The sequence below is a fragment of the Notamacropus eugenii genome, chromosome 1 (genome assembly GCF_028372415.1).
Source record: "Notamacropus eugenii isolate mMacEug1 chromosome 1, mMacEug1.pri_v2, whole genome shotgun sequence".
NCBI lineage: Eukaryota > Metazoa > Chordata > Mammalia > Diprotodontia > Macropodidae > Notamacropus > Notamacropus eugenii.
Genome location: NC_092872.1, coordinates 92,402,083 through 92,427,103, shown reverse-complemented (window position 1 = coordinate 92,427,103; position 25,021 = coordinate 92,402,083). Strand labels below are relative to the sequence as shown.

The 25,021-nt window shown below is 35.1% G+C and overlaps 1 protein-coding gene and 1 long non-coding RNA gene across 32 annotated transcripts in view; one reads left to right on the top strand and one right to left on the bottom strand.

The window, feature by feature from the left end:
* The window catches only part of LOC140504633 (uncharacterized), a 184,811-nt gene that overhangs the window by 31,206 nt on the left and 128,584 nt on the right, over positions 1 to 25,021 (bottom strand). The window lies entirely within an intron of this gene.
* The window catches only part of MRTFB (myocardin related transcription factor B), a 259,095-nt gene that overhangs the window by 227,070 nt on the left and 7,004 nt on the right, over positions 1 to 25,021 (top strand). For 25 of the 30 annotated variants that reach the window (XM_072609781.1, XM_072609689.1, XM_072609743.1 and 22 more), the window contains 6 exons: positions 9,908 to 10,046; positions 10,717 to 11,736; positions 12,987 to 13,124; positions 19,085 to 19,246; positions 19,594 to 19,734; positions 23,048 to 23,108. In XM_072609781.1, coding sequence (XP_072465882.1) covers positions 9,908 to 10,046; positions 10,717 to 11,736; positions 12,987 to 13,124; positions 19,085 to 19,246; positions 19,594 to 19,734; positions 23,048 to 23,108 — 1,661 coding nt within the window. Of the gene's footprint in view, positions 1 to 9,907; positions 10,047 to 10,716; positions 11,737 to 12,081; positions 12,639 to 12,986; positions 13,125 to 19,084; positions 19,247 to 19,593; positions 19,735 to 23,047; positions 23,109 to 25,021 lie in introns of those variants that run through there. The other 5 variants (XM_072609814.1, XM_072609706.1, XM_072609716.1 and 2 more) reach the window with 4 other exon arrangements.

Here is a 25,021-nt window from a genome sequence, read left to right as displayed (position 1 = left end):
GTATATAACACACATGAAAAAACACTTGAGGGGGGCAGTTGATAAGGGTGGAAAGGGATCTTGGGATCAGAAAGGTTGAGAAATATAATAAGGAGAGAAAGGTCATTTCAGGAAAGGTTTCAGGAAAGATGAACATAAAAGCAAGGCACAGAGGCTCGCAGGAATTATTAGTCTTGTTTTTTTGTGGGGGGAGTATAACTGTAGTAAGAGATTTGTGTTACAGAGTAGTAAGAAATGTGGATAGACATAATTCTCCATAATAACATTCAAAACTTTGGAAGGAAAATTTAGATTTGTTGTCAAAGAAGATAATCTTCTAATGTCCAGTGTTTCTTCATGGCGTGAAGGAGACTATATAAGCCATAAAGCCTCAGTTTCTCCATCTGTGAAAATGAGATCTTTACACAAAACAATCTTTTAAAATTTTAAATTTTAATTTAAAAATTTTAATTTTAAATTAAATTTAAAAATCTTTAATTTAAAATATTTTAAAATACCTCTAAATTCAAATATATATGACTCTGTTATCCATTAAAGGAAAATTATTCCATTAGGATAAATAACTGGACTCTCTGCTTCTTAATTTTCTGTAAGTAGACCACTACTATAATTCTTTAAACTAGAAATGATAAGGAACTGGATTGCAGAAATAGGCGTCATATTGGATAGGAAGAGACAGAGATATGTAGCATTTCAAAGAAAAATCAAAAGAAATTGACCCGTGGTAGAATCGTCAATGACAAGGAAATTTGGAAGGTTGAAAGACCATGAATTCAGTTTTTTTTAAGTCACTTCAATTCAATTTATGTTAAGTTTGAGTTGCTTGCAAACATCCTAGGAAGAGAGGAAAGAAATTTACCTAAAGAATCTTTTAAACAATGTATCCCAATAAAAAGTTTTCTAGATTACATAGGAAGGGAGGGAATGAGGAAGGGAGAGAAAAGATGTTTTCAATCTGCACTCAAGTTCATCATCACCTTTTTATCTAGAAGTGGATAACATGTTCGTTTCATCATGAGTCCTCTGGAGCTGTGATTAGTCATAGTGTGTATCAGAGTTTCTAAGTCTTTTAAAGTTATCTTTACAATACTGCTTTTATTATTATATAAATTGGTCTCCTGGTTCTGCTCACTTCACTTTGAATCAATTCATAGAAGTCTTTCTAGGTTTTTTTGAAAACATTTTCTTCATCATATCTTACAGCACAATAGTATTCCCTCACCTTCACTATATCATAACTTGATTTGGGCACCTCCCCCTCAGTTTCCAATTCTTTGCCACCACAACAAAAAAAACACTACTATAAATATTTTTTTGTGTGTATGTATGTCTTTTAATTCTTTAATGTCTTTGAGGTATAGACTGAATAGTGGTATCATTGGATCAGAGGGTATACACAGCTTAATAGCTTTTGCGGCATAATACCAGATTGCTTTCCAAAATGGTTAGAGCAGTTTAGAGTTCCACTACTAGTACTTTAAAGTGTGTACCCACATGCATGCATACACACACACACACACACACACACACACACACACACACACACACACACACACACACACACACACACACACACACACACACCCTTAGAAATAAGACCTTTATCAGAGAAACTTACTGTGAAGATTTTCCCCTAATTTCTTGCTTCTCTTCTAATTGTTGCTGCATTCATTTTGTTTGTAAAAAACTTTAGTTTTATGTAATCAGAACTGTTCACTTTATTTCCTGTGAAACCATTCTATCTCTTGTTGCTTTATGAACTCTTAACATAGTTAAGGCCAAAGGAAATTATAAGGAAATTAAAAGAACATGGAAAAAACACTCAAACAATTAGCAACTTCATTAAAGTTGCAGGATGTAAAATAAACCCATAAGATCATCAGTATTTCTGCATATTACCAACAAAATCCAGTAGGAAGAGAAATTCTACTTAAAATCACTACAGACAGTATGAAATATTTTGGAGTCATGTGTCAAGGCATACATAGGAACTTTCTAAGTTTCTTTAAATAAACCATATCATCCACAAAAAAAAAAGGGATAATTTTGTTTTCTCTTTCTCTATGGTTATTCATTCAATTTCCTTCTCTTATATTATTACTATAGCTGGCATTTCTAGTACAGTACTGAATAGTAATGGTGATAATAGGCATCCTTGTTTTAGAAAGGCTCCTAATTTATCCCCATGCCAGAAAATACTTATTATCTTATTTTAATTTTTGTAGAGGCAGTCAGAGTTAAGTGGCTTACCTGGATCACATAGCTAGTAAATTTCTGAGGTCAGATTTGAACTTGGACCTTCCTGACTCCAGGGTCAATGAGTGCCCTATCCACTGTTGCCAGCTAACTGCCCCTGGTTTCAAATAGATATTGTTTATTATTCTAAAGAAAATGTCATTTATTTCTATGTTTTCTAGTAATTTTTTAAAACAGGAATTCTTGTTGCATTTCTCAGCATTAAAATATTAATTTGATGTCTTGTTATTATAATCGTTTATGTTTATAGTTTTCCTAATATCTGTAGTCCTAGTATAAGTCTCTCCTGGTATGGTGTATAATCTTTGTGATATATTATTGCTTATAATCTCCTTGTTATTTAAAATTTTGCATCAATATTATAGGTCTATAGTTTTCTGTCTCTGTTTTGAATCTCCCTAGATTAGATATCAAGAGCATATTTGTGTCATAAAAAGAATTTGGATGGGACCCCTTCTTTACCTCTTTTTTCAAGCAGTTTACATAGTATTGGAATTGTCTAATGTTTGGTAGAATTCACTTGTAAATCCATCTGCTCTTGTAGGTTTGTCTTGTTTGTCTTTAGGAGTTCATTTATGGCTTGTTCAATTTCTTTTTTTTTAACATAGGGTTAAGTATTCTATTTACTATTCACCAGGCAGTTTGTATTTTGGTAAATATTTATCCATTTTGTTAAATTGACAGTTTTATTGGCCTATAGTTGGATGAAAAAGTTCCCAATAATTGCTTTTTTTTCTTCTTCAGTGGCTGTTATTTCATCTTTTTTATTTTTGATACTAGTAATTTGGTTTTCTTTTCTCTTTTTAATTAGCCAGTGTCTTATTTATTATTGTTTTACAAAAATCTGGCTCCTAGTTTTATTAGGTCAGTGGACTTTTTTACTTTTAATTTTGATAATCCCTCCTTTGATTTTCAGGATTTCTATTTTGGTTGTTTGATTGGGAGGTTTTAATTTGTTTGTTTTCTAGGTTTTTTTAGTTGCACTCCCAATTCATTAATCTCTTTCTCTGTTTTTAATGAAATTATTTAGAGATGTAAATTTTCCCCTCAGTACTGCTTTGGCTTCCTTTCACAGATTTTTGTATGTTGTCTCATTGATGTTACTATCTTTGATGAAAGTTTTAACTATTTCTGTGATTTATTCTTTGACCTACCTAGTCTTTTGAACTGTTACTTAGCTCTCATTTTTTAATCTTTGCTTCAAAGTCCTCTTAATGAATGTAATTTGTATTTCATTATGTAAAAGTTACATAATCTAAGCTCTTTTTCTTTATTGGTGATTAGTAAATCCTATGTACATTCTTGATTTTTCTTCTCAGATCTTTGAATTGTTTCTTTCTGGATGCTTGTCACATTTAATAGCTCTGGATTTTTTGACTGCAAATAATTCCTAGAAATATTCATTTTGGGGTTTCTTTCAGGAGCTCACCAGTGAACTCTTTTGATTTCTACTCTGTTCTGTGGTTCTAAGATAACTTGGCAGTTTTCTTTCAAGATTTCTTAAAATATGGTTTGTAGGCTCTTTTTTTTTCCTTTTTTTGCTTATGACTTTCAGTTAGTCCAGTGATTCTTAAATTATTTGTCCTTAATCTTTTTTAGGTAAAGTTGCTTTTCTTACGAGATATTTCACATTTTTCTGTTTTTTCAGTCTTGACTTTTGTATTATTGTTCCTTGATGTCTCATGGAATCATAGCTTTCATTTGGCCAATTTTAATTTTCAAGGAATTATTTTCTTCAGTAAGAGTTTGTACCTCTTTTTCCTAGCTATTAATCCCCTTTTCATATCTTTCCTCTCACTTCTTTTCTCATTTTTTCCCTGTACTGCTCTCATCTAGTATTAAAATCATTTCTAGATTTTTTTTTTTTAACATTTGTTTTAACTTCTAGGAATTCTTGTTGGACCTCTGTCCACTCATCTCTTTCTCTTTGAGGCTTTGCCCTTGTAGATATGTTTTATATCTTGAGCTTCTCTGTCCTCAGATTCTTTTCTTGTTTGCTCATTCTTCCAGCCTACATTTTGACTATGAATGTTTTGGTACTGGGCTTTGGGGGCGGGAAGTTGATTTCTGCCCTTTTAAGTCCTCCTGCTTTCACAGCTCAGTCTGAAGGCATGCAGGCTTTCAGTGCTTGTATCACACAGTGGTGTGACCCAGGGAGAGGTCTGCTCACCGTGCTGGTCTGAGCTCTGCAAGTTTCTGACCCAGGTTTGCGTCCGTCCGCTTGCCTTTTGGAAGTTTCAGCATACTGCTGCTAGGTTCAGCCAGTGTTAGTCTGCTGGGAGACCAAAGGTTCAGAGCGAGTCTGGCGGTCTTGTCATTATTCCACTCGCTTCCACCCTGAGCTGGAGGCTGAAATTAAGTCATTGCTCTGTTCCTAGGGTTAGAACCACACAGGTCCATTGTACTTTTGGTACTTGTTCTTTGCCCAGAACACAGGCAGGGCCTAGATTTGCAGCTGCTGCTTTCTTCCCTGCGTGGGCACAGGTTACTCACCTAGCACTGGTTTAGAGATCTTCTGTGATCTCTTCGTACTCTGGTCTTTCCTGCCCTTCACTGACCTTCTTTCAGTCCCTAGACACTGAAATGCTCTGTGTTGCCTGAGATCCTGCCCAGACCCTGTACCCAGTTTTCCACAGACTTCTATCTATCTCCCTAAGTTACTGTGGGCTGGAAAAAATGACTGACTGACTTTTTCTTGATTTTCCATATTGTTATTTGGTATGGTGCGGTTTTTAGATCTTTGTAAGGAAATTTAGAGGGTAGGTGCTCTTCTAGGTCTCGTTCCATCATCTTGACTCTCTACTGTCTCATGCTCATTCCATTCCACTGGGATGCTTCCATTTGTTGTGGAGCTTAAACATTGTGTGTTTGTGTTTGTGTGTGTGTGTGTGTGTGTAATTTTTACTGGCAAAGAGACAACTATGTATTGAAACTACTGCTAAAGAAAACACGGACCGAGTCCATTCATTATAAATAATTCATTACAAGAAAGTGTTCTGTATAAAAGTTATGCCATTTGTTATTAAGTAGTATTTTACTTTCAGTGAGTAAGAGGGGAACAAAGAAACATTCCCCTTACATTGTACTAATTAGAGATTTATTTGCATTTAACTAGCTCTTCACTTAAAGTGCAGATACCTCCTAAAAAGCTTAAACCTTATTGGGAGTTGGGATGGTTCAGAAATGAAGTGTACATAAGTCGCTGAGGAGGATCCTGATTGGAAAAATGTAATAAAGCACGCTAATAATAACTACATGTGTTAAGTTTTACAAAGCACTTTTCATATTTTATCTCATTTAGTTGTATAATAGTGCTGTGAGGTTTGTGCTATAGGAGATGTGCCCATTTTTCAGATGAGAAACTGAGGCTCAGTGAGGATAAGTGATTTGTACTATAGTCTCAGAAATTAAATCTCCTAACTCCAAGTCCAGCACTACAAATCAGTTTTTTACTGTTCACGATATAGTGCTATATGCCGCTTTATTCCTATTAAGTCCTTTCTCTAGTCATTGAACTTATAGCATTCATATGAAGGGAGAATTTTATTTCCTGCTCTTTATCCATATTAGTGGGAAGGAGAAAATTAAACTGAACTTTTTAATAGTCCTTTTATCTTCACCTTAGATAGCAATTACTCTTCTGCTTCCTTCAACTCAAACGTACCTAAAACTTAAATAACTACCCTTATCAACTGAGAAGAAAATAGAAAAGAAGAAATGATTGTTAGGAAAGCAGAAATGCTTTCTCTTTAAAAATTCAGGTACAAGTGATTCATAGGCTTAATTCAACAGAGAATTTGAACGTAGGCTATTTCACGTATCCTTCAAGCTAAGAATAGTTGCCTTCATATTTTATTCATTTTATTACTACTTGTGTGATCTTGGGCAAGTCAACCTCTGTTTGCCTCAGTTTCCTTATCTGTAAAATAGGATAATATTTGCACTTACCTCCTAAGGTAGTTGTGAGGAGCAATGGAAAAATAATTCACAAGTGATTATCAGAACACCTGGCACATAGTAAGCGCTATGTAGAAATGTTAGCTGTTTTATAAATGTTATTATTGTATATCCTGTGGAATTCATGATGCTGGAATTTTACTGTACAGCATGTTTACAGGCCACAGAGGATTATACAATACATGGAAAGAGCACTCGATTTGTAGTTAGCAGCCTGCATTTGAATTCTACCATTGCTACTTGTCACCTTTGTGACCCTGAGCAAGTCATTGTACTTATCTGAACCTCTGTTCCTTCCTTCAGAAAAGATTATGGGACTTGCTGACCTCCAAAGTCTCTTCCAACTTCCATGATCTAATGATCCCTGACGGTAAAAGTCAGTCAAGAAGACATTAGAGAAAAAATGATAACACAAACTTCCACAGACACTTATTCTGGTCATTAAAAGCAATTGGTCAGGCTTTGAAGAGGAAGAGGTTACTTAGGCTTTCATTAATTAATTCTTAAGGCCTTAAATGTCCTTATTTTCACTAGCAATCCTATGTAAAACCTACTCCAGAAGTGGCAAAGCATCCAAAAAGCACAGAAAATTAAATGTTCAGCCCTCAATTTTCAACAGAAGGCATCTCCAAATTTCTTAGCTACTAGCTGAGGAAGATATTATCCTTGTAATGAGCCCTCCTTTCCTTTTAATAAGATAATATTTTTGTTCCAGTCTGTAAATTCCATATTAGGGACAGTGTCTTAGCTAAACTTTTGTATTTCGTCTAGGGTCCAGCACAATGCTCTACAAGCATTATGTATGTAATAAAGGTTTGTTGAATTGAACTGCATGTCTAAGTGTTGGTAAAACCATTTATAAACAGATACTAATAATAAAAGTGAACATAAGTTGTCAAATCATGCTGATAACGAAGCCTGTTTAAAAGTATTCAGTATCTACTTGAACCTTTTGGGGAAGCACTCTAGCCAGGGAGGTTGAGGTTTATTGATGCCTTGAGCTTCGGAGTTCTGAGCACTGCAGCAAGGCTAAAAGCTAATCAGGTGGCCACAACATAGTGATCCCTTGGGGAGGGGGGGGAGAAGGGGAGAGGCTTAGCTGCCTAAGGAGGGGCAAAGTGGCCCGTGTTGGAAACAAAACAGGTCAGAGTTTCCATGTTGATCACCAGTGGGATTGAGCCTATGAGTGACTGCTTAACACTTCTTACCTGAGCAAGACAGTGTAACACCCAGTAACACCCCCTCCCCCCAAAAGGGGCTCCACAAGAAAGTCTAGTAATCAAAATCTAGACTTTAATCTGCTACATACATTTAATTTTCTAATATCCTTTCTGGAAATTAAAGGCTGTCATGAGTTACCTTTTCAATTTGAATGAAACACATTCTGTAGCTTTTCAAGAATATGTAGTCTCATCTTAAAAGAGTTAGAAATACAAGTATTTGTGGGCATTGGTTCTCACCAAGCAGTATTTATTCAAATATGTTGAATGTTGAATGAATATCGTTTTTTGTAAAATGCAGAATTTCTACTGTCATTTTAAAATGCTTTTCTTTTAATATATTCAAAAAGCACTAAATGACTTACTGTTTGTACGTATGGAGACATATGAAAGAGGTATGGTCCCTACTGATGGGAGAAGGAGGTTTCCCAGAAGGCACACAGCCTCAGGGCTCTCCTCCCTTTCTCCCCTGGATCTTTTCTACTTGGTGCTTTTGTTTTTGGCTGAGACAGTCTTAGGATAGGAGGGGAAATGATTTGGAACAACGAAAGATCCCCTTTTTCCTTTCCTGCACCATCTCCTCCAAAGACAAAAGAAGCTACCTTCACCTTTAGCCCAGGATAGTAAAAAATAACAATGGATTTGAAGCTACTGAGTCCTTATTTCAAGGGGCGGGAGTGACACATACTCCAGACAGGCTTAGGCACAGGTTTTGTGGGAATCGAGCTCTCTATTTGCCCTTCTTTGTAGGTGAGTCTGGCCTAATTTTTTCAATAGTAAAGGGTGAGCATGGGGATAATGGTTCACAATGGGCTTTGCTTCCAGATCAGAACTCACAGTCAGAAATGGAATCCTGCCTCAGCTACAGACTGGCTTGGAATTCTCCTAGTGGATACCTAGAACCCTTGGGTCCCTGGCCGTCATCAGGAGACCCACTCCCCCTCCTTTCACACACATGACCCCATGGTCCAATAGTACCCACCTTTTTGAAATTCTGAAACCTGCAGGTGAATTTTGACATCAGATCTGATTTCAATTCCAGTCTCTGACCCCAGAGATATATCTGTTCTCTGACATCAGCATTGACTGTGTGACCCTAGGGAGGTTACTTAACATGCAACTCTTTAGGATTTTAAGTTGTAAAACATTTGCTCTTTTGCATTGATAGAGGGAGTTCCTTCATCAGGAGTTCTCTACATCTCTCTACTTCATCGTTCCCTTCCCCCCCACACACACACTGAAATGTGCAGATGAGATGGTGTGAACAGAGGCATGAAGATGGAAGAAAGCTAGGTATAGTTAAGCAGACAGGCCAGCTGAAGTGAAGAGGGCATGCTGATGCTGAATTTGAGAAGTATAAGTTTTAGAAAAAGAAGAGACAGTTGATGGTTATAAATATTAGCTTAACAACTTTACATCTGAATAACTAAGGGACCATTGCTTTTCAAAAAAAGATGAAAAGTGTTTGAAAGAATAATTTGATAGCTTCATATCAACTGGACTAACATAGAAAGAGAACTTGGGGGTTTAGGGAGCTATGCAGTTTGTAAATGTGTGACCATTAACTTTTAAGGAAATCATTCCCTTCCTTTGCCATCTGTACATAAAGCATGGTACTATGCAGATGGAGTACTTGAGCAACTGTAACAACTTACATAACAATTTTGAATGACAAAAGAGTTCATTAATTTCCCTTGTTCCTGTCATTAAAAAAGGTGCTTTCTAAAATCTCGAAAAGATTTAAGTGGTTTGTATAAAATGAAACACTAACTTTTCTCAACTCTAATAAGATTATACATGTTAAATAGTTGAGAAATAAAGAGGAGGTAATACTCTATAGTTATACTGTATCTTAGAAGGACAGGTTTTAGAGCAAACCTCTTACATAAGGTTACAAAACAGCATATAGTACTCTTGACACTTGTAATACTTTCTAGGGAAGTTCTGTCTTTCTAGATTATTGCTTTATTTTATGTACTTAAATTCAGTGATATGGTTGTGGTTCATACATTAAATTTAGCATGCTTTTTTATTGAAATAGACATTTTCTGGCAAAACAGCATCATATCTGTAAGTATCTCAACATAGCTATCAGGTTAAAAAATCAAGCAGAAGCTAATATATAGCGGAAAAGAATGATAAATCACAGTCCTATTATAAAAAAATATTTCCTTCATTAAGTCAAACCTTGTTCCACAATCCTAATTATGTGGGGAAAGTATAGTACTGTTCTATCTGACTGAAAAAGATAAATTGAAAAAAATGAGTAATGTTGGGACAATGAACTTATTTTTATATAAAATTTAAAACTAGAATCTCTGTGTGGAGACACTAACTAATAGTTCTCCAAAATGCAAGTAAAGAGTTTGCTGCTGACAGATTCATGTTTTGAACCAGCAGGGGGTCTGCTGGAATTGAGCTAATTTGTGAGAACACATATCACTGTGGAATTGATTTTTTCTTTTCTTTTGAAGGCCATTAAATGACAAGCATAACAGTGGAAATTCAACTTTGAGCAGTAATACACCTACAGCAGTAGCCAACACAAGACAGAATGCTTCTATTCCTGTTAGAAAACCGGGACCACTGCCTTCCAGCCTGGATGATTTGAAGGTAATAATTGAATAAAGGGAATTTATGCATTCATATGGACTAATAAAAACCAAAGACTATGACCATTTTTCCTATATTTGGCAAATGAGAATGAATATGTTAATTTTTTAGTGGACATGTTATTTTCACTTGAGTGCCTTTTCTTCCTTATTTTTGTGTATAGGTTACCTGAAACGCTTAGATAATATTTTAAAGTCATTCCAGTTTTGAATAAGATGGAACAACCATCAGTATTATTGAATGTCAGATTTGGCCCCTAGCAGATATTTTATTTAATGAATAAGAAGTATACAGTGATATTGTTTTGTTGTGAAGATCCTTAAGAAAAGGATAAAATTTACTAGCATACTCTTACTTCACAAATAATGAAGGCTATGAGATGGCCTCCATATATAAGGTGTCCCAAAAGACTTTAGTGTAACTTTAAGCTCTAATAGATTAGAAATTGCACTAATCTTTTGGGGACACCTTGTATATATTTTGAAAGCTATATTTTGGAATTAGCTGTTTTGAAACATAAATGAATGCCAAACTTTCCTGCCTAAATGGACATACTCCATTTGATAAAAAAAATTTTCCCCATTTATTCATAAAAATATACTATAGACTTGTATGAAAACTTCAACTCGTGAAAGAGAAAAATAATTTAATCTTAATATTTTGTTTCCAGGTAGCTGAACTGAAGATGGAATTGAAGTTAAGGGGTTTACCAGTGTCAGGCACCAAGACAGACCTAATTGAACGTCTGAAACCTTACCAAGAGCTTAATAGTGGTATTTCCACTAGCAACGCTGTTGCAGTTTCCACTTCTACTGTAGTCACTAGCAATCCAGAAGTTACTATGGCATTCCCAGTTACGTTAAATAATTCTGTGACTAGCACCATTCCCAGCTTTAAGTCAGAAACATCATCTACTGGAACAAGCAGTGTGACACACACTGAAACCATCAGCTCTCCTCTGCCAATCTCCCCATCTCCTTCAGAACACTCCAGTCATAGTACTGATGACACTAATATGACAGATACTTTCACAGAAATTATGACTATGATGTCCCCCTCCCAGTTTTTAAATTCATCTCCTTTGAGGGTGACAAGTAATGAAGATAGTCTAAGTCCTACCTGTGGAGGCCTGTCAAACATGGAATTAGATGTGGCTGAAAAGGACCGAAAGCTTCAGGAGAAAGAAAAACAGATTGAGGAGCTAAAAAGGAAACTGGAACAAGAACAGAAACTTGTGGAAGTACTAAAAATGCAACTTGAAGTTGAGAAGCGGGGACAACAACAGCCAGCACCAGCACCCCAGCCCACGGCTAATTCTGTAAATAACGTAGATCAAAAGCGCAGCATTCCTGCTGTCAAAGATGAGAATTCTCTCCCTGACTGTTCTAGCTCAAGGCAATCAGTACCAGGAGCCAATCATTCTTTAGGCCAGTCAGGACCTACTGCTGGCCAGAACCTACCTGCCAAAAAGGCCATAGTTATCAAGCAAGAGGTACCTGTGGCCAAAGCTGACCAGCAGACCATCATCTCTCAGTATTATGTGAGTTCCCAGAGACATCCACAAACCACAGTTGTTGCTCAGCCTCAAGCTTTACTAACCACCCAAACTGCACAGCTGCTACTCCCACTGTCTATCGAGGGTTCGAATGTAACTTCAGTTCAACTACCAGTAGGCAGTATAAAACTACAGGTGTGAAGTTTACCTTTTAACTACTCAATTTTTCCTTTGAATCAAAATGAAGTTTTATTCATGATAAATTAGTAATGGAGATACAAAGTAAAAGCATCTAGACTTCATGGCTGTAAAAAACTGGCAGGGTTATTCAAATCTAAATATTTAAATGGTACTTTTTAAATGTAAACTTTTTTCAAATCCTTCTCATTGTTTTCTATGATCTCCTTTAAATGCAAAAAGAAAGCTCCCATATCACTATGTAGATTACCTCAGTCATCATCCTCTAGGCTAATCATAAATTTCATCCACAATATGTTGACAAGTTATCATCCAACTTTATTATACTTTTTAACTTTGCAGATAAAGAAAATGAAGGCCAGAGACTCTTCCAGGAATGCACAGGAAATTAGTGGTAGAGCTGAGACAGGACATATGAAGTTTTTTAATTCCTAGACTTGTGTTCTTTGTAGTCAATGTCCTTGTATTTTAACAGAGTTGGTATATAATATTATGTGTATACATATATATAACTTGTTTATGTCATAGATAGTCACTTATTAAATTAATTTCATAGACATGTTACAGAGTACTCCAAAATATGTAATTATATTAATGCAAGAATAGTTTAGATTTTGAATTATGGAAAACATGAATTAAAATTTGGGAATGAGAATGTTAAGAGATACTTACTAGCTATGATCATAGAATCCTCATCCATGGTTAGATATTATATTGTGTTCTTTATATTTTGTGCTTTAAATCATTTGGATAAGCTTTAACTAAAGCAGATAAACAAGTACTTCCTTATAAGAAACAATGAGATTATTAAGTTACTTTATCATGATTAGATCCATTATACATTCCTTTTCTCATAGTTTCCTGTTTTCTCTAAAGAATCAAGTAAAACAGTTGTTTTGGATTGTGTGTTTTTTAAGAAAAAATAATGGGTCCATATGTACCAGTTCTTTGGAATAGGATTTCTTAGGTAAATGTAAAAAAACCAAATTCTGTCATTTAAAACTCTAAGGAAAATCATTTCATCTGCTTATGTGGCATATTTTGAGAATTTATTTCCATATCCAAAAATACTAGTGGTTGAATCTTCATTTATATCTGTAAATGACAGTAGTACATTCATTAATACTTGTATCTCTTAAATTTTTTTTTTAATGATTTACTATATAAATGAGGCTCTGAAAGGACTGATTTTTCTTTAAGTTTTGTCTTCACATGATGAAATTAGTAATTTATTATTCTTCTCCTAGGCTCCACCACAAGTAGGAATTACAACTCAGCCCCAAGTATCAGCTCCTGTATCACCCTCTGGCTTGGCCCAAACATCCCATCCAAAACAAGACAATTTCACACAACATGTACTCAACCAGTCTCAACACATAAGAAAGGTTTGTGACTATTCAAGTGGAGCAGTAGACACAGAATTGTTGTTCAGTCGTTTTCAGTCATGTCCAAATCTTCATGACCGCATTTGGGGATTTCTTGACAAAGATCCTTCTCCACCTCATCTTACAGATGAGAAAACTGAAGTAAACAGGGTTAAAGTGACATGCAGAGTTGCACAGCTGATAAGTATCTGAGGCTGGATTTGAACTTAGGAAGATGAATGTTCCTGATTCCTGGCTGGGTACTCTCTCCACTGTGCCACTTAGCTACCCTTGACACAAAATATTAACCTATTATTATAAAATAATGATCATTCTAATTCTTTCATCTCCAAGAACAAGACTTCATAAAGCATCTGACTTTCCAGCTTACCTGAATAATTTGGATCATGACTCTAATTGGAGAGATTGATAATCCTCCAAAATCTATTTGAATAGTCTTTCTACATGAAAGTACATCTTCACACATATATACTTAAATTGACTGTGAGTTTTCAAAATTTCAAATCAAGAAAGCTTTTTAAAAAATAATAATAATTTTCTCAGAAAAAAACTAATTTATTTTTTTTCTTTCTTTTAGTAAGTTATAGCTTTGGTACAGGAGAAAGAATTAAAGTCATTAGACCCAAATGACCTACATCCCAGTGTACTTAAAAACAAAAATTAAGTCTGATGGATAAGACACTATTAGCTGTCTTGGCAGATAATGAGATTAAAAAGGATAAATGTTCCAGTTTCAAAACGAGAGAGTGGAGGCTGAAAACTAAAGGTCAATAAGCTTGATTTTGATTAATGGCAATATTTTAGAAAATATTTTAAAGATTACTAATCATTATTGAGTATCTAGAGATAATGATTTTTTTTTCAAAACCAGCATATAGCACCATCAGTGATCTCAAAAAGCAAACGTCTTCATCAAAAATATTTTCCTTTTTTTGACAGTGCTCCTAAAATGATAAATCAAAAGTGCTACAAATTTGATTGAACTAGATTTTATCAAAGCATATGACAGTCTTTCATGTTATTATTTTGGACAAGATGGAGAGGTTTTGACTACATCAGTAGCTAAAAGGATTTGGAATCATTCCACAAGCTTTTAGGTTTTAAAATTTTCCTCTGCTTTCCTTCCCTTACCCCTCCCCAAGCTGGCATGCAACCTCATACAGGCTCTACATATACATTCCTATTAAACATATTTTCACATTAATCATGTTGTAAAGAAGAATTAGAACCAATGGGATGAGCCACAAAAAAAGCAAAACAAAAAAAAGAGTTAATAGTATGCTTCCATCTATATTCAGATTCCATAGTTTTTTCTCTGAATGGGGATAGCATTTTCCATCATGAGCCTTTCGGAGTTGTCTTAAAATCTTGCATTGCTGAGAAGAGCTAAGTTTATCAAAGTTATAGTCATTGAATAATGTAGCTGTAACTGTGTACAGTGGTTCTGCTCCCTTCCGTCAGCATCAGTTCATATAAGTCTTTCCAGGTTTTTCTGAAGTCTGCCTACTCTTCATTTCTTATAGCACAACAGTATTCCATTACATTTACATGCCACAACTTGTTCAACCCTTCCCCAGTTGATGGGCCACCAATTCTTTGCCACCATGAAAAGAATTGCTGTAAATACTTTTGTACATGTGAGTCCTTTTCCCATTTTTGTGATCTCTTTGGGATATATCCTGGAAGTGGTATTACTGGGGCATAGTTCCAAATTGCTCTCCAGCTTGGTTGGGTCAGTTCACAACTCCACCAGCAATGTATTAGTGTTCCAATTTTCCCACATCCTCTCCAGCATTTATCATTTTCCTATTTTGTCTTGTTAGTCAATCTGATAGGTATGATGTGATACCTCAGAGTTATTTTGATTTGCATTTCTCTATTTAGTAGTGATTTAGAGCATTTTTTCACTTAACTATAGATAGATAACTTTAATTGCTTCATCTGAAAACTGTTCATATCCTTTGACCATTTATCAATTGGGGAATAACTTATATTTGTATAAATTTGACTCAGTTCTCTATATATTTTAGAAACGTGGCCTCTGTCAGAGGCACTGGTTGTAAAAATTCTTCCCCAGTTTTCTGCTTCCATCCTAATCTTGGTTGCATTGACTTTGTGCAAAGACTTTTCAATTTCATGTAATCAGTTGTCCATTTTGCATTTCATAATATTCTCTATCTCTTGTTTGGTCATAAATTCTTCTGTTCTCCATAAATCTTGACAGGTAAACTATTCCTTGCTCTCCTTGTTTGCTTATAGTGTCAACCTTTATATCTAAATCATGTTGCCATTTTGACTTTATTTTGGTATACAGTGTAAGATATTGATTGGTCTATGCCCAGTTTCTACCATACTATTTTCCAGCTTTCCCAGTAATTTTTGTCACATAGTGAGTTCTTAGCCCAGAAGCTTGGGTCTTTGGGTTTTATCAAGCAGCAGATTACTGTAGTCATTGACTACTGAGGGTCAAGGTCTCTCTCAAGAACTTTTAATTTGATTGTGGGACGTGGGAGACACTGGCATAGGACCACTCAGCATGATGTGCCCACATCAGAAAGGATGCTGTGCTCTATGAGCAAAGCAGAACTGAAACAGCACAAAGAAAATGTAGGATGTGCAGATTTGGAGTAACCACCCCAAAGTGTTCACACGGATTATCTGTGCCCAACCTGTGGTAGAGCATTCCTAGCTCATATTGATCTGATCAGCCACAGTCATATGCATTGAAACTTCACTTTATCATGGTGGTGCCATTTTGGTCCTCTTCGTGAACAAAGGACAACATCCAGCTTGCGTACCTAACCTATTCCACTGATCCACTGCTCTATTTCTTAGCCAATACCAAGTAGTTTTGATGATTGCTGCTTAATACAGTTTAAGATCTGATATGGTGAGGCCTCCTTCCCTTGCATTTCTTTTCGTTAATTCCCTAGATATTCTGGGCCTTTTGTTCTTCCAGGTGAATATTACTATTTTTCAAGCTGTATAAAAATAATTTTTTGATAGTTTGATTAGTGCAGCACTGAATAAGTAAATTATTTTAGGTAGAATTGTCATTTTTATATTGGCTCTTCCTACCCATGAGCAACTAATGTTTTTCCAATTATTTAGATCTGACTCTGTGTGAAAAGTGTTTTGTAATTGTGTTCATAGAGTTTCTAGGTTTGTTTTGACAGATAGACTCCCAAATATTCTTTAATGTCTACAATAATTTTAAATGGAATTTCTCTTTCTATCTCTTGCTGTTGGGCTTTGTTATTTATAGATGTAGAAATGCCAGTGATTTAGCTGGATTTATTTTATATCTTGCAACTTTGCCTAAGTTGTTTATTATTTCAAGTAGTTTTTTACTTGATTCTCTAGGATTCTCTAAGTATATCATCAGATCATCTGCAAAGAGTAATGGCTTTGTTTCTCCTTTGCCTTTTCTAATTCCTTCAATTTCTTTTTCTTATTGCTAGAGCTAATGTTTCTAGTACCATACTGAATAACAGTGGTGATGATGGACATCCTTGTTTCACTCCCCTCCCCTTGCATCTTATTGGAAATACTTCTAACTTATCCCTTTTACATATAATCCTTGCTGATAGTTTTAAGTAGATGCTACTTATCATTTAAGTAAAATTATTAATGGCTTAATATCTTCTTGAAAATTGCTGTTTGACATTTTTGTTAACAAATTTGCAAATCACACAAAATTAGAAAGGATAGCTAATACGTTGGATAACAAAGGCAGAACCAAAAAGATCCTGACATATTATTAGAATTTAGAATCTAGGACATAATTTAATAGGATAAATTTAATCTTATACTTTAGTTGAAGAAACGAACTTCCTAAGTGCAAAATGAGGGGCATAGGATTAGTAGTATTGTTTAAAACTGTGACAACTGTATGATAATGGCAGTAACAAAACCAAGGAAAAGCATCTGGAAAATTGTTCATTCCCTCATACATTTGGAATGGTATTTTAGGAAGAATACTGGCAGCTTTTATCATATCTAGCAGAAGGACACTTGGATAGGCTTCAAGAAATCCTTCAGGATCATTCCATATGAGGATAAATTGAAGAAATCGGTATGTGTAGTCTGAAAAGGAGTATACTTTAGAAGATGATGGGTGAGTTGTCATGAAAGAGTGATTAAACTTATTTTGCTTGGTTCCAGAGGGCAGAACTATGATCATCAGATAGACAGTGCAAAAAGACAGACTCAAGTCTGATGCAATAAAAAATTTCCTAACAATTAGAGCTAGCCAAAAATGGAATAGGGCTTGGTAAGTTAATTTCCTCTCATTGGAGGTTTCCAAACAAGGGCTGGATGACCATTTACTAGTGTTAAACTAGAAGGCCACTGAAAGTCTCCCTTTCTAACTCATACTCTATAATTCTGTGAACTCTGGGTTAGAAGCCATCAGAACTGGTTTACCATCCCAGCTCTAATACTAACTGGTTATATGGCCTTGGTGCAGTCATTTAACCTCTCTTCAGCCTCAGTGTATTTTTAAAATGAGTGTTCTTTTTTCAAAATAATAATGAGAAAAGTTGTTAGAATTCACTTTGAATATCCACTAGATGGAGATGTAAAAGATGTATATCATTGTGAAAGAAAACTTTGTTTTAAAAAACAAAATCCTTCATTCGTATCCTAGGATTTGGAAATGTAAGGTACTAGAAATAGAAGAGCTAAACTTTTTCATTTCACAGAAGCAGTTGAGATACAGAGAGATTAAGTAAGGTGATCAAGGTTATATAACACACTGGGTCTTCCCATCTCTAAATCAGTGCTCTTTATACTATATTATATAACAGTATTCTTCTGAGAATACCTTTTAAAAATATTTATACATGTAAAAGTATATCATGGCAATTAGATGTGTGTATTTATGTACATTAGTGTACATAAATTAGACGTGTGTACATAAATTAGATGTGTGTATTTATGTACATTAGTGTACATTAACAATAACTTTTTGTTGACTAAGGAGGACAATTGGAAGTAATAGCTTAATTCTGATATAGATAGGTAGAAGTATGCATTCTTTTGGTATCAACTCTGAGAAAGCTAACCAGTGTTAAGCATATAGTGTGTGATTAAATGTTGTGGACTAAATGATAATTATGAAAAAATGATTGTTCACCAAGCCCAGAATGCCTACGAGAAGGGAACCTCCAAAGCCATTTAGATTCCCTCATTTTACAGGTAAAGGAAAATGAGACAATTGCCCAGGGTAACAGAGTAGCGAAAGTGTTACTTGAGTATAGGTCTTCCTGGCTTCAAGTCTAGTCCATGGTACCTTTCGTTATGCGTAATTTGTTTTACTTTTTTAAAAAAAATAATTTAAAGATATAAAAGGTAGCAAAAACTATCCTCCCCTTTTTTTCATGATTCCCTGATCCCCGCTTTGGGGGCCTTTCTATTTCTAGGACTTGATGGTTCTTCTTGAATTCATGAATATAATCTTTATCACTAGAACCTGTTATCTGTAAAGATTAAGTTTAAAGTAACATTTGATAATAGTCTCTAAAACTATTATAGTTATGAGCAGGTTGGATCATAATAAATTTAATAATAGTAGAATTAGTGGTCCTTTGATGTTTAAGTTAAGTACAATTTTATACAGCAAGTGGTTAATTCATGGAACTCATAGAATCCCTTCCATGCTTAAAAATATAAAAAGGCTTAAAAAAGATGAAAATAAATTCATAGATGGAATCATAATGAATTTCTAAAAGAAGGTAGGGATGTTTGGACTTCATTGATCTTTTTTAATGTAGTCATCAAAGAGTAACAATCCACTCTAACACTAATCTGCCTCTTGGCACCACTGTCAGAGACAGAAAGTATTGACTAAGGTGGATCATTGGTTTAACTTGTTCAGTTCATAGCTTATTTTTCTTTGTTCATAAATAATTCAAGATAAATAGCTAATAAGTTGTTTGCACAATATTGATCCTTTTCAGGTTTTTCCATCTAACTCACCATCAAATACAGTATTTTCTTATCAGAGACCACCTGTTACAACAGTCCAGCAGCCATTCATTAATAACACATCCAGTAGTGTTCTTCAGTCCAGGAATACTCAGGTTCCTTCAGTGCAAAACGGACCCAGCACTGCCAACAAGGTAATCTTGTGCTTGTTACATAGCAGCACCTGCGCTCAGTGAATGCATTTATTGGAGAATATAATGCCTTGCTGCAAGTGTGTGTGCCTACCGTGACGTTATGCTTATAACGGTATGAAATAGTTAAGCAGGAAAGAAGGCCAAGTATGACTGCTATGACCCTCTGAAAATACTATTGCTGGAATCTGGTTTTGCTGTCTGCTTCACAGTGTTACATTGCTCAGAGGAAAAGCGTTCTTTGTTAGCATTATTGGGTTGTTATATTCGCTATTCCTGCTGAAAAGTATGCAGGAAAATGGCAGAATTTGCTGTTAGAGTAATGTATTTCTCAACTTTGTTTGGCATAGCCTGGTTCTCCATCTCAACCTCAGCAGTTTATCATACAGCACTCTCTATTTGGCAACACAGTCACGAAGACAAAAGATCCTCCCCGGTATGAGGAAGCCATAAAGCAGACTCGAAACATACAGCCATCCTCACAGTCAGAGGTAAGAAAAGACTAGTTTATGATTTTCCAAGACTGAATATAAATTAGCAGCTTATAAAAAGTATAAAAAAATTTTTTTAATTATTTTTTATAAAAAATTTCCAAATGGACTGTTGAGGCAAAACACTTTCACATCCAGAGAAAGAACTATGGAATTGGATCACAGATAGAAACAGACCATTTCCTTTTGTATTATGTTTTGTTTTGTTTTATGGTTTCTCCCATTCACTTTAATTCTTCTATGCAACATGTATTTAATAGGAATGTACTTGTAGAACCTATCTAAGATTGTACGTCGTCTCAGGGATGGAGTGGGGAGGAAAGGGGATATGAGGGGGAGGGAAAATCTAAGATATATGGAAGTGATTGTCAAACACTGAAAACAAATAAAATAATTTAATTTTTTTTTTAAAAAAAAGAACCTAAAAAAAAGTCTCCAGAATGAAATAAGACTTATACATTCTGTGCCCCGCCCCATGCTATGGTGATTCATGAATCAGGTGGATCTGCCATGCCAGGAACAACAAATTTTCATTATTTGTCAATTATAAGCAGCAAAATCAATAATTAGTACTAATTCAAATCTGTATTGAATTTGAAACAATAGATTTGTGTTAAAAAATTAATAATGTTGATTGTATTTCTTTTCAATTTCCATTGAAAATCCCAGTCTTTTATTTAGATTCCTGTTTTACTCAAAAATCTTCCAGAGGTTTTGTCTCTTCATTGTATCAAATTTAAATTCACTTTGGCATGCAAATCTACTTATTAACTGGCCCTACCTTTCCTACCCAACCTCAGCAAAGCCTTTTGGCTTCTGAGCAGTCACACTGCCCTCATATATCCTGTTCATTGCACCTCTTTCCAAACTTTTGCTTATGCTCACCTGTAGTACTTGTGATAACACTAAACTCCATTTGCCTTTATGAACTAACTCAAATTCACCATGACCTTTCTCCTTTTAATTCTGTCAATTTTTATATTTATATATCTTTATATATTTATGTGCTTACTTAAATCTTTACATCTATATGCATGTATATGTACCATTACATAATTTCTTCTATGTCATTATTTCATGTATGTTGTTTTATCTCCCCAATTAAATTGTAAGTTCCGTGAGGTTATAGACCTCTGACTTTCTATACTGAATAAAGTTTGAAAACCATTCTGTATAAAAGCTTTATTCATTCTGGCCTTGACAGAGAAACTCTCTCCAAATACGTAGAGTCTTTGTCAAGATTTCAGATGTTCTCTTTACATACGCACAGCAAGCATACACACATACGATGTTGACCTAGTTCTATCCAGAAATTAATAATGTTATGCTGTCATAAAGAAAAACTATTAATGAGGCAGCTAGATCATGCAGCAGATAGAGCACAGTTGATAGAACTCAGGAGAACCTGAGTTCAAATACTCCCTCAGACACTTACTAGCTGTGTGACCTTGGGAAAATCACTGAACCCTGCTTGCCTCTCACTTACCCCCCCACCCTCCCCAGAAAAGCAATAGTTTGAGAAAATAATGGTATGCCTTAGCTTCAGCAGGAAGCCGAAGTTAGTAGTTGCTCTAATTTTTGAATTGGTTTCTTTTTAATTTTTCTTGTTGGATATTTCTTTTGAGCAGTAGGTTGTATATGAGGGAGATGAGAGGGAAGAGCTAGGGTACAACAAAGAGAGGGGAAAAGTAAATGTAAGGCAAGAACAGTCTCAAGGAATTTTCCTTTCAGAAGTGTGGGCCGTGAAGGCGTGCTGGCAGATCTTACAGGTTTGCTTCTGCCTGCTCTCTAGAAGGGTTCATTTGGGAGATTCCTGGCCTCCTGATATGGTCAGTGCGATTACTTACATGCACTATCATTGCTTTCTCCCCATTGGTGCTTTGTAAGTAGCGATAGCCCTTAGTTTGTGGTTTGTTTGTTTTTTAATCCTTATCCTGTGTTGTCTTATATTGAAGCCAATCAGTAGAATGTCTGTTGCATTATGGCCTTAGGCCACGTTGCTCCAAGTGAACTCCAAAGGAACGGAAATGTAGCATTCAGTTCTGTTGAATTCATGTTTAAATAAATGAGTACCAGAAAAACAAAGTGTGGGTCACTTTGGCTTAAGGGGTGCTGACGAGGACACCTGGATTTCAGTTTTTCAGAGTTTGTGTTTACAGAGTGGAGGCAGAGTTCAGCTCAGTTCTCTGTCACTGGTATATGCTAAGTGAGTGCAGTGCTCTAGTAGTCTGAGGTACTTGGCTGTGTGTGTGTGTTTTTGTCTTTAAATTCATGGACTCTAATCACAAGCTGGCAGTTAAGTTGAATTCTTTTGGAACACTGAAAATATGCAGTGTTTAAAGTAAATGAAAGTGTAGCATTGGAGTTTTTTTATTATATATGCAATAAAACAGTTCAGTATTAAGATTTTTGGAAAATGTTTGTTCTTTTGATTGACTGTTCATTTGAAGATAACTGTGGTCTGAATGGCGTATGTCGTTAGTTTAAATCTGGGTTTTAATTGCTGCCATAGATAAAATTACTTATTCATTACAGTTTGCTTATAATATAAGGGAAATTCGCATCTAGTTCATGTTCTGAATATCAAGTAAATAATGAGGCAGATATACAGAGCACTACTTACCCCCTTTTTTTGCATGGTTATATGGCATGTGCATGAAATTTATTATGAAATAAAGTCTTTATTAGATGTCTAATGAAAAATTATGCCAGCATCTTATTGAGTATCTCATCTCAGAATCATGAAGAACACTAGAAACTTGCTAATGCGTGGGGAGAAGAGTATAACCGCTCGTTTAGAGTGGCATCTCATGTCTGAAAAAGAAAATGGGTAATTCTAACGCTCAAGGAATAGGCTAATTCTGTGCTTACCATGCCACATGTCATTCATGCACCTAGAAATGCGATATCAATGTCTTTCTGTTCCTTTCCACCCCCTGCCTCCTTTTGACTGCTGTTCTCTCCACAGAGCAAAGTAGAAAGGAAAAGACTTGTGGAAAGAAGCTCTCATTTGAAGAAGTATTTTTCCAGAAATTGTTAAAGCTGTAATTCCTAAAACATAACTTATAGACCTTACTAGAACTACTAGAAGCAGCTAGGTTTGATAGAGCACTGACAGGTCAGAAGACCTGTCTCCTAGACTTATTTCTGCATCTAACCAGTTTTGTGATCTTGGGCAGTTTTTTTCACCTTCTCTGAAACTCAGTTTTGTACTCTACCAAATAAGGCAGTCTTTCAACATTCTATAGTTTTCTTACATGGCTTCATTGATTCCTTACAAAAAGGAAATTAACCTTCATTCTTTCTGTTGTAGATTTCCAATGCACATAGTCAACAGATGGATGATCTCTTTGATATCCTCATTAAAAGTGGAGGTAAGTCAAAAGTTTCAATAGAATATATGCAAGAAAAGAACTTGGATATTTCTAGTTCTCTCTGTGAGAAACAGGAAAATTCTTTAAATTTGTCATTTTTGAGACTATTGCATATATCAATACAGTAAAGTTCAAAGTTTTGGGCTTTTGGGCTACAAACATAATCTTGTATTATTGTTAGAAAATAAATTAATGTTAAAGCACTATAAAGGTACTATTAATGATAGAAAGTTGTGGATAAGTCATTCCATTTCAGACACTGCAAAGACACAACTGTTAACAATTTAGAAGCAACATTATTCACAAATGTATATGTTAAAAAAGAAAAGTAATGGTAAAATGGCAGATTGGAACTGGATGAACAGTTTTCAAAATCTGTGTTTAGAAATTTGTTGGTATTGGATAGAATCATCAGAGGAGTCCAAAAGAATAATAAAGGAACTTTAAACATATATAGTTAATATAGTACAAATGTAGTACTAAAGTTCTGCATATAAAAACAGAAAAATAGCTCATTATTTTCCTATGATTCTTTGTAAACCTGAGAATGGTCCAAAGAAGTCATATGACTTCCTTGCTTCAATTGCTATATTTTTTACGAGTATAGTAAAATTTCCATTACAATCATTGGAATGTTTCAGAGAATTCTGAAATACTGAGGTAAACAGTTTAGAAATATTATTAAAAATAAGAAAGATTAAGAAATTTCACTACATATACATTCAAAAATATTAATATTGAGGTTAACATTTCATTTGTAATATTTGGCATACACAGAACATTACTGAAACTTGACAGCATTACTAGATATATACATAATTTTAGTTCAAGAACTATATTGACTTTGAAAAACAGCTTAAATTCAAGTTATACCTAAACTACCTCAGAAAATTAATTTCCAGCTTGAGAAATTAAAGGAATTAGGTATTTCATGCTTTTATTTCAGAGATAAAAAAACAAGCAATTAAGTCAACAAGCATTTAGTTAAGACCTACTGTGTGCTAGGGCCTAGCATGCACTGAAACTTTTAAAAAAGGCCAAATATAATAGTCCTTACCATCAAGGAATGAGTTCATGGTCTAACAGTGGAGACAACATGAAAACAATTTTATTTACAAATAAGATACAAGATAAATTGGAGATAAGCAGCAGAACTGGCTGTTCAGGGGAAACTGAGGGAATGGAGAATAACTTATAGATGGTGGGATTTTCGTTGGGCCTCAAAGGGATACAGAAGTTGGAGCTGAAGAGTGAAAGAGTTGTAGGCACGTAGGACAACAGCTAACGGAAATGTCTGGCGTCAGGAAATGGCGTATTTGCTCAAGGGATAGCAAAGAGGCCAGTTTCACTTGATTGCAAAGTATACAGAGGAGAGAAAAGTGTAAGAAGACTGGAAGGGCAGAAATAGGGCAAAGTATGAAGAGCTTTGATCTTTAAAATGGGATTGATCTTTAAAAAAAAAAAAAGAGGAAAGGGGGCATTTTGGAATTAGAAACATTTTTGGGGAAAAAATTGGTTGAGATTCGGGTAGACTCCTCACTTAAGTAAAGAGTTTTTTAAAGTAAATGTCAGTTGAGCATGCTACTTTATGTGGTGGTCAATACCACCAATAATGATGAAAATGCCTTTGATTAAAATGGTGGATTGCAGAATGTTCTCTAGATTTTCAACTGTGTCCTTAAAGTTTATGGCATTTCTGCTTTTCAAAACAGTTCTAGGGTTAACTCCAGAGAATGAGAATAAACATGAATTGCACGCGTGAGGTTGTATTCAACGATATCGTAAACAGTCTTGTTTTCCATGGTAATCTGAGTCGCTAAGTACAGTTTTAATCCATCCACAGTGGACATTATTGAACGTCAGCATCCAGAAGACGTATGAAGTAACACAAACTATGTAACTCAGATTCCCAA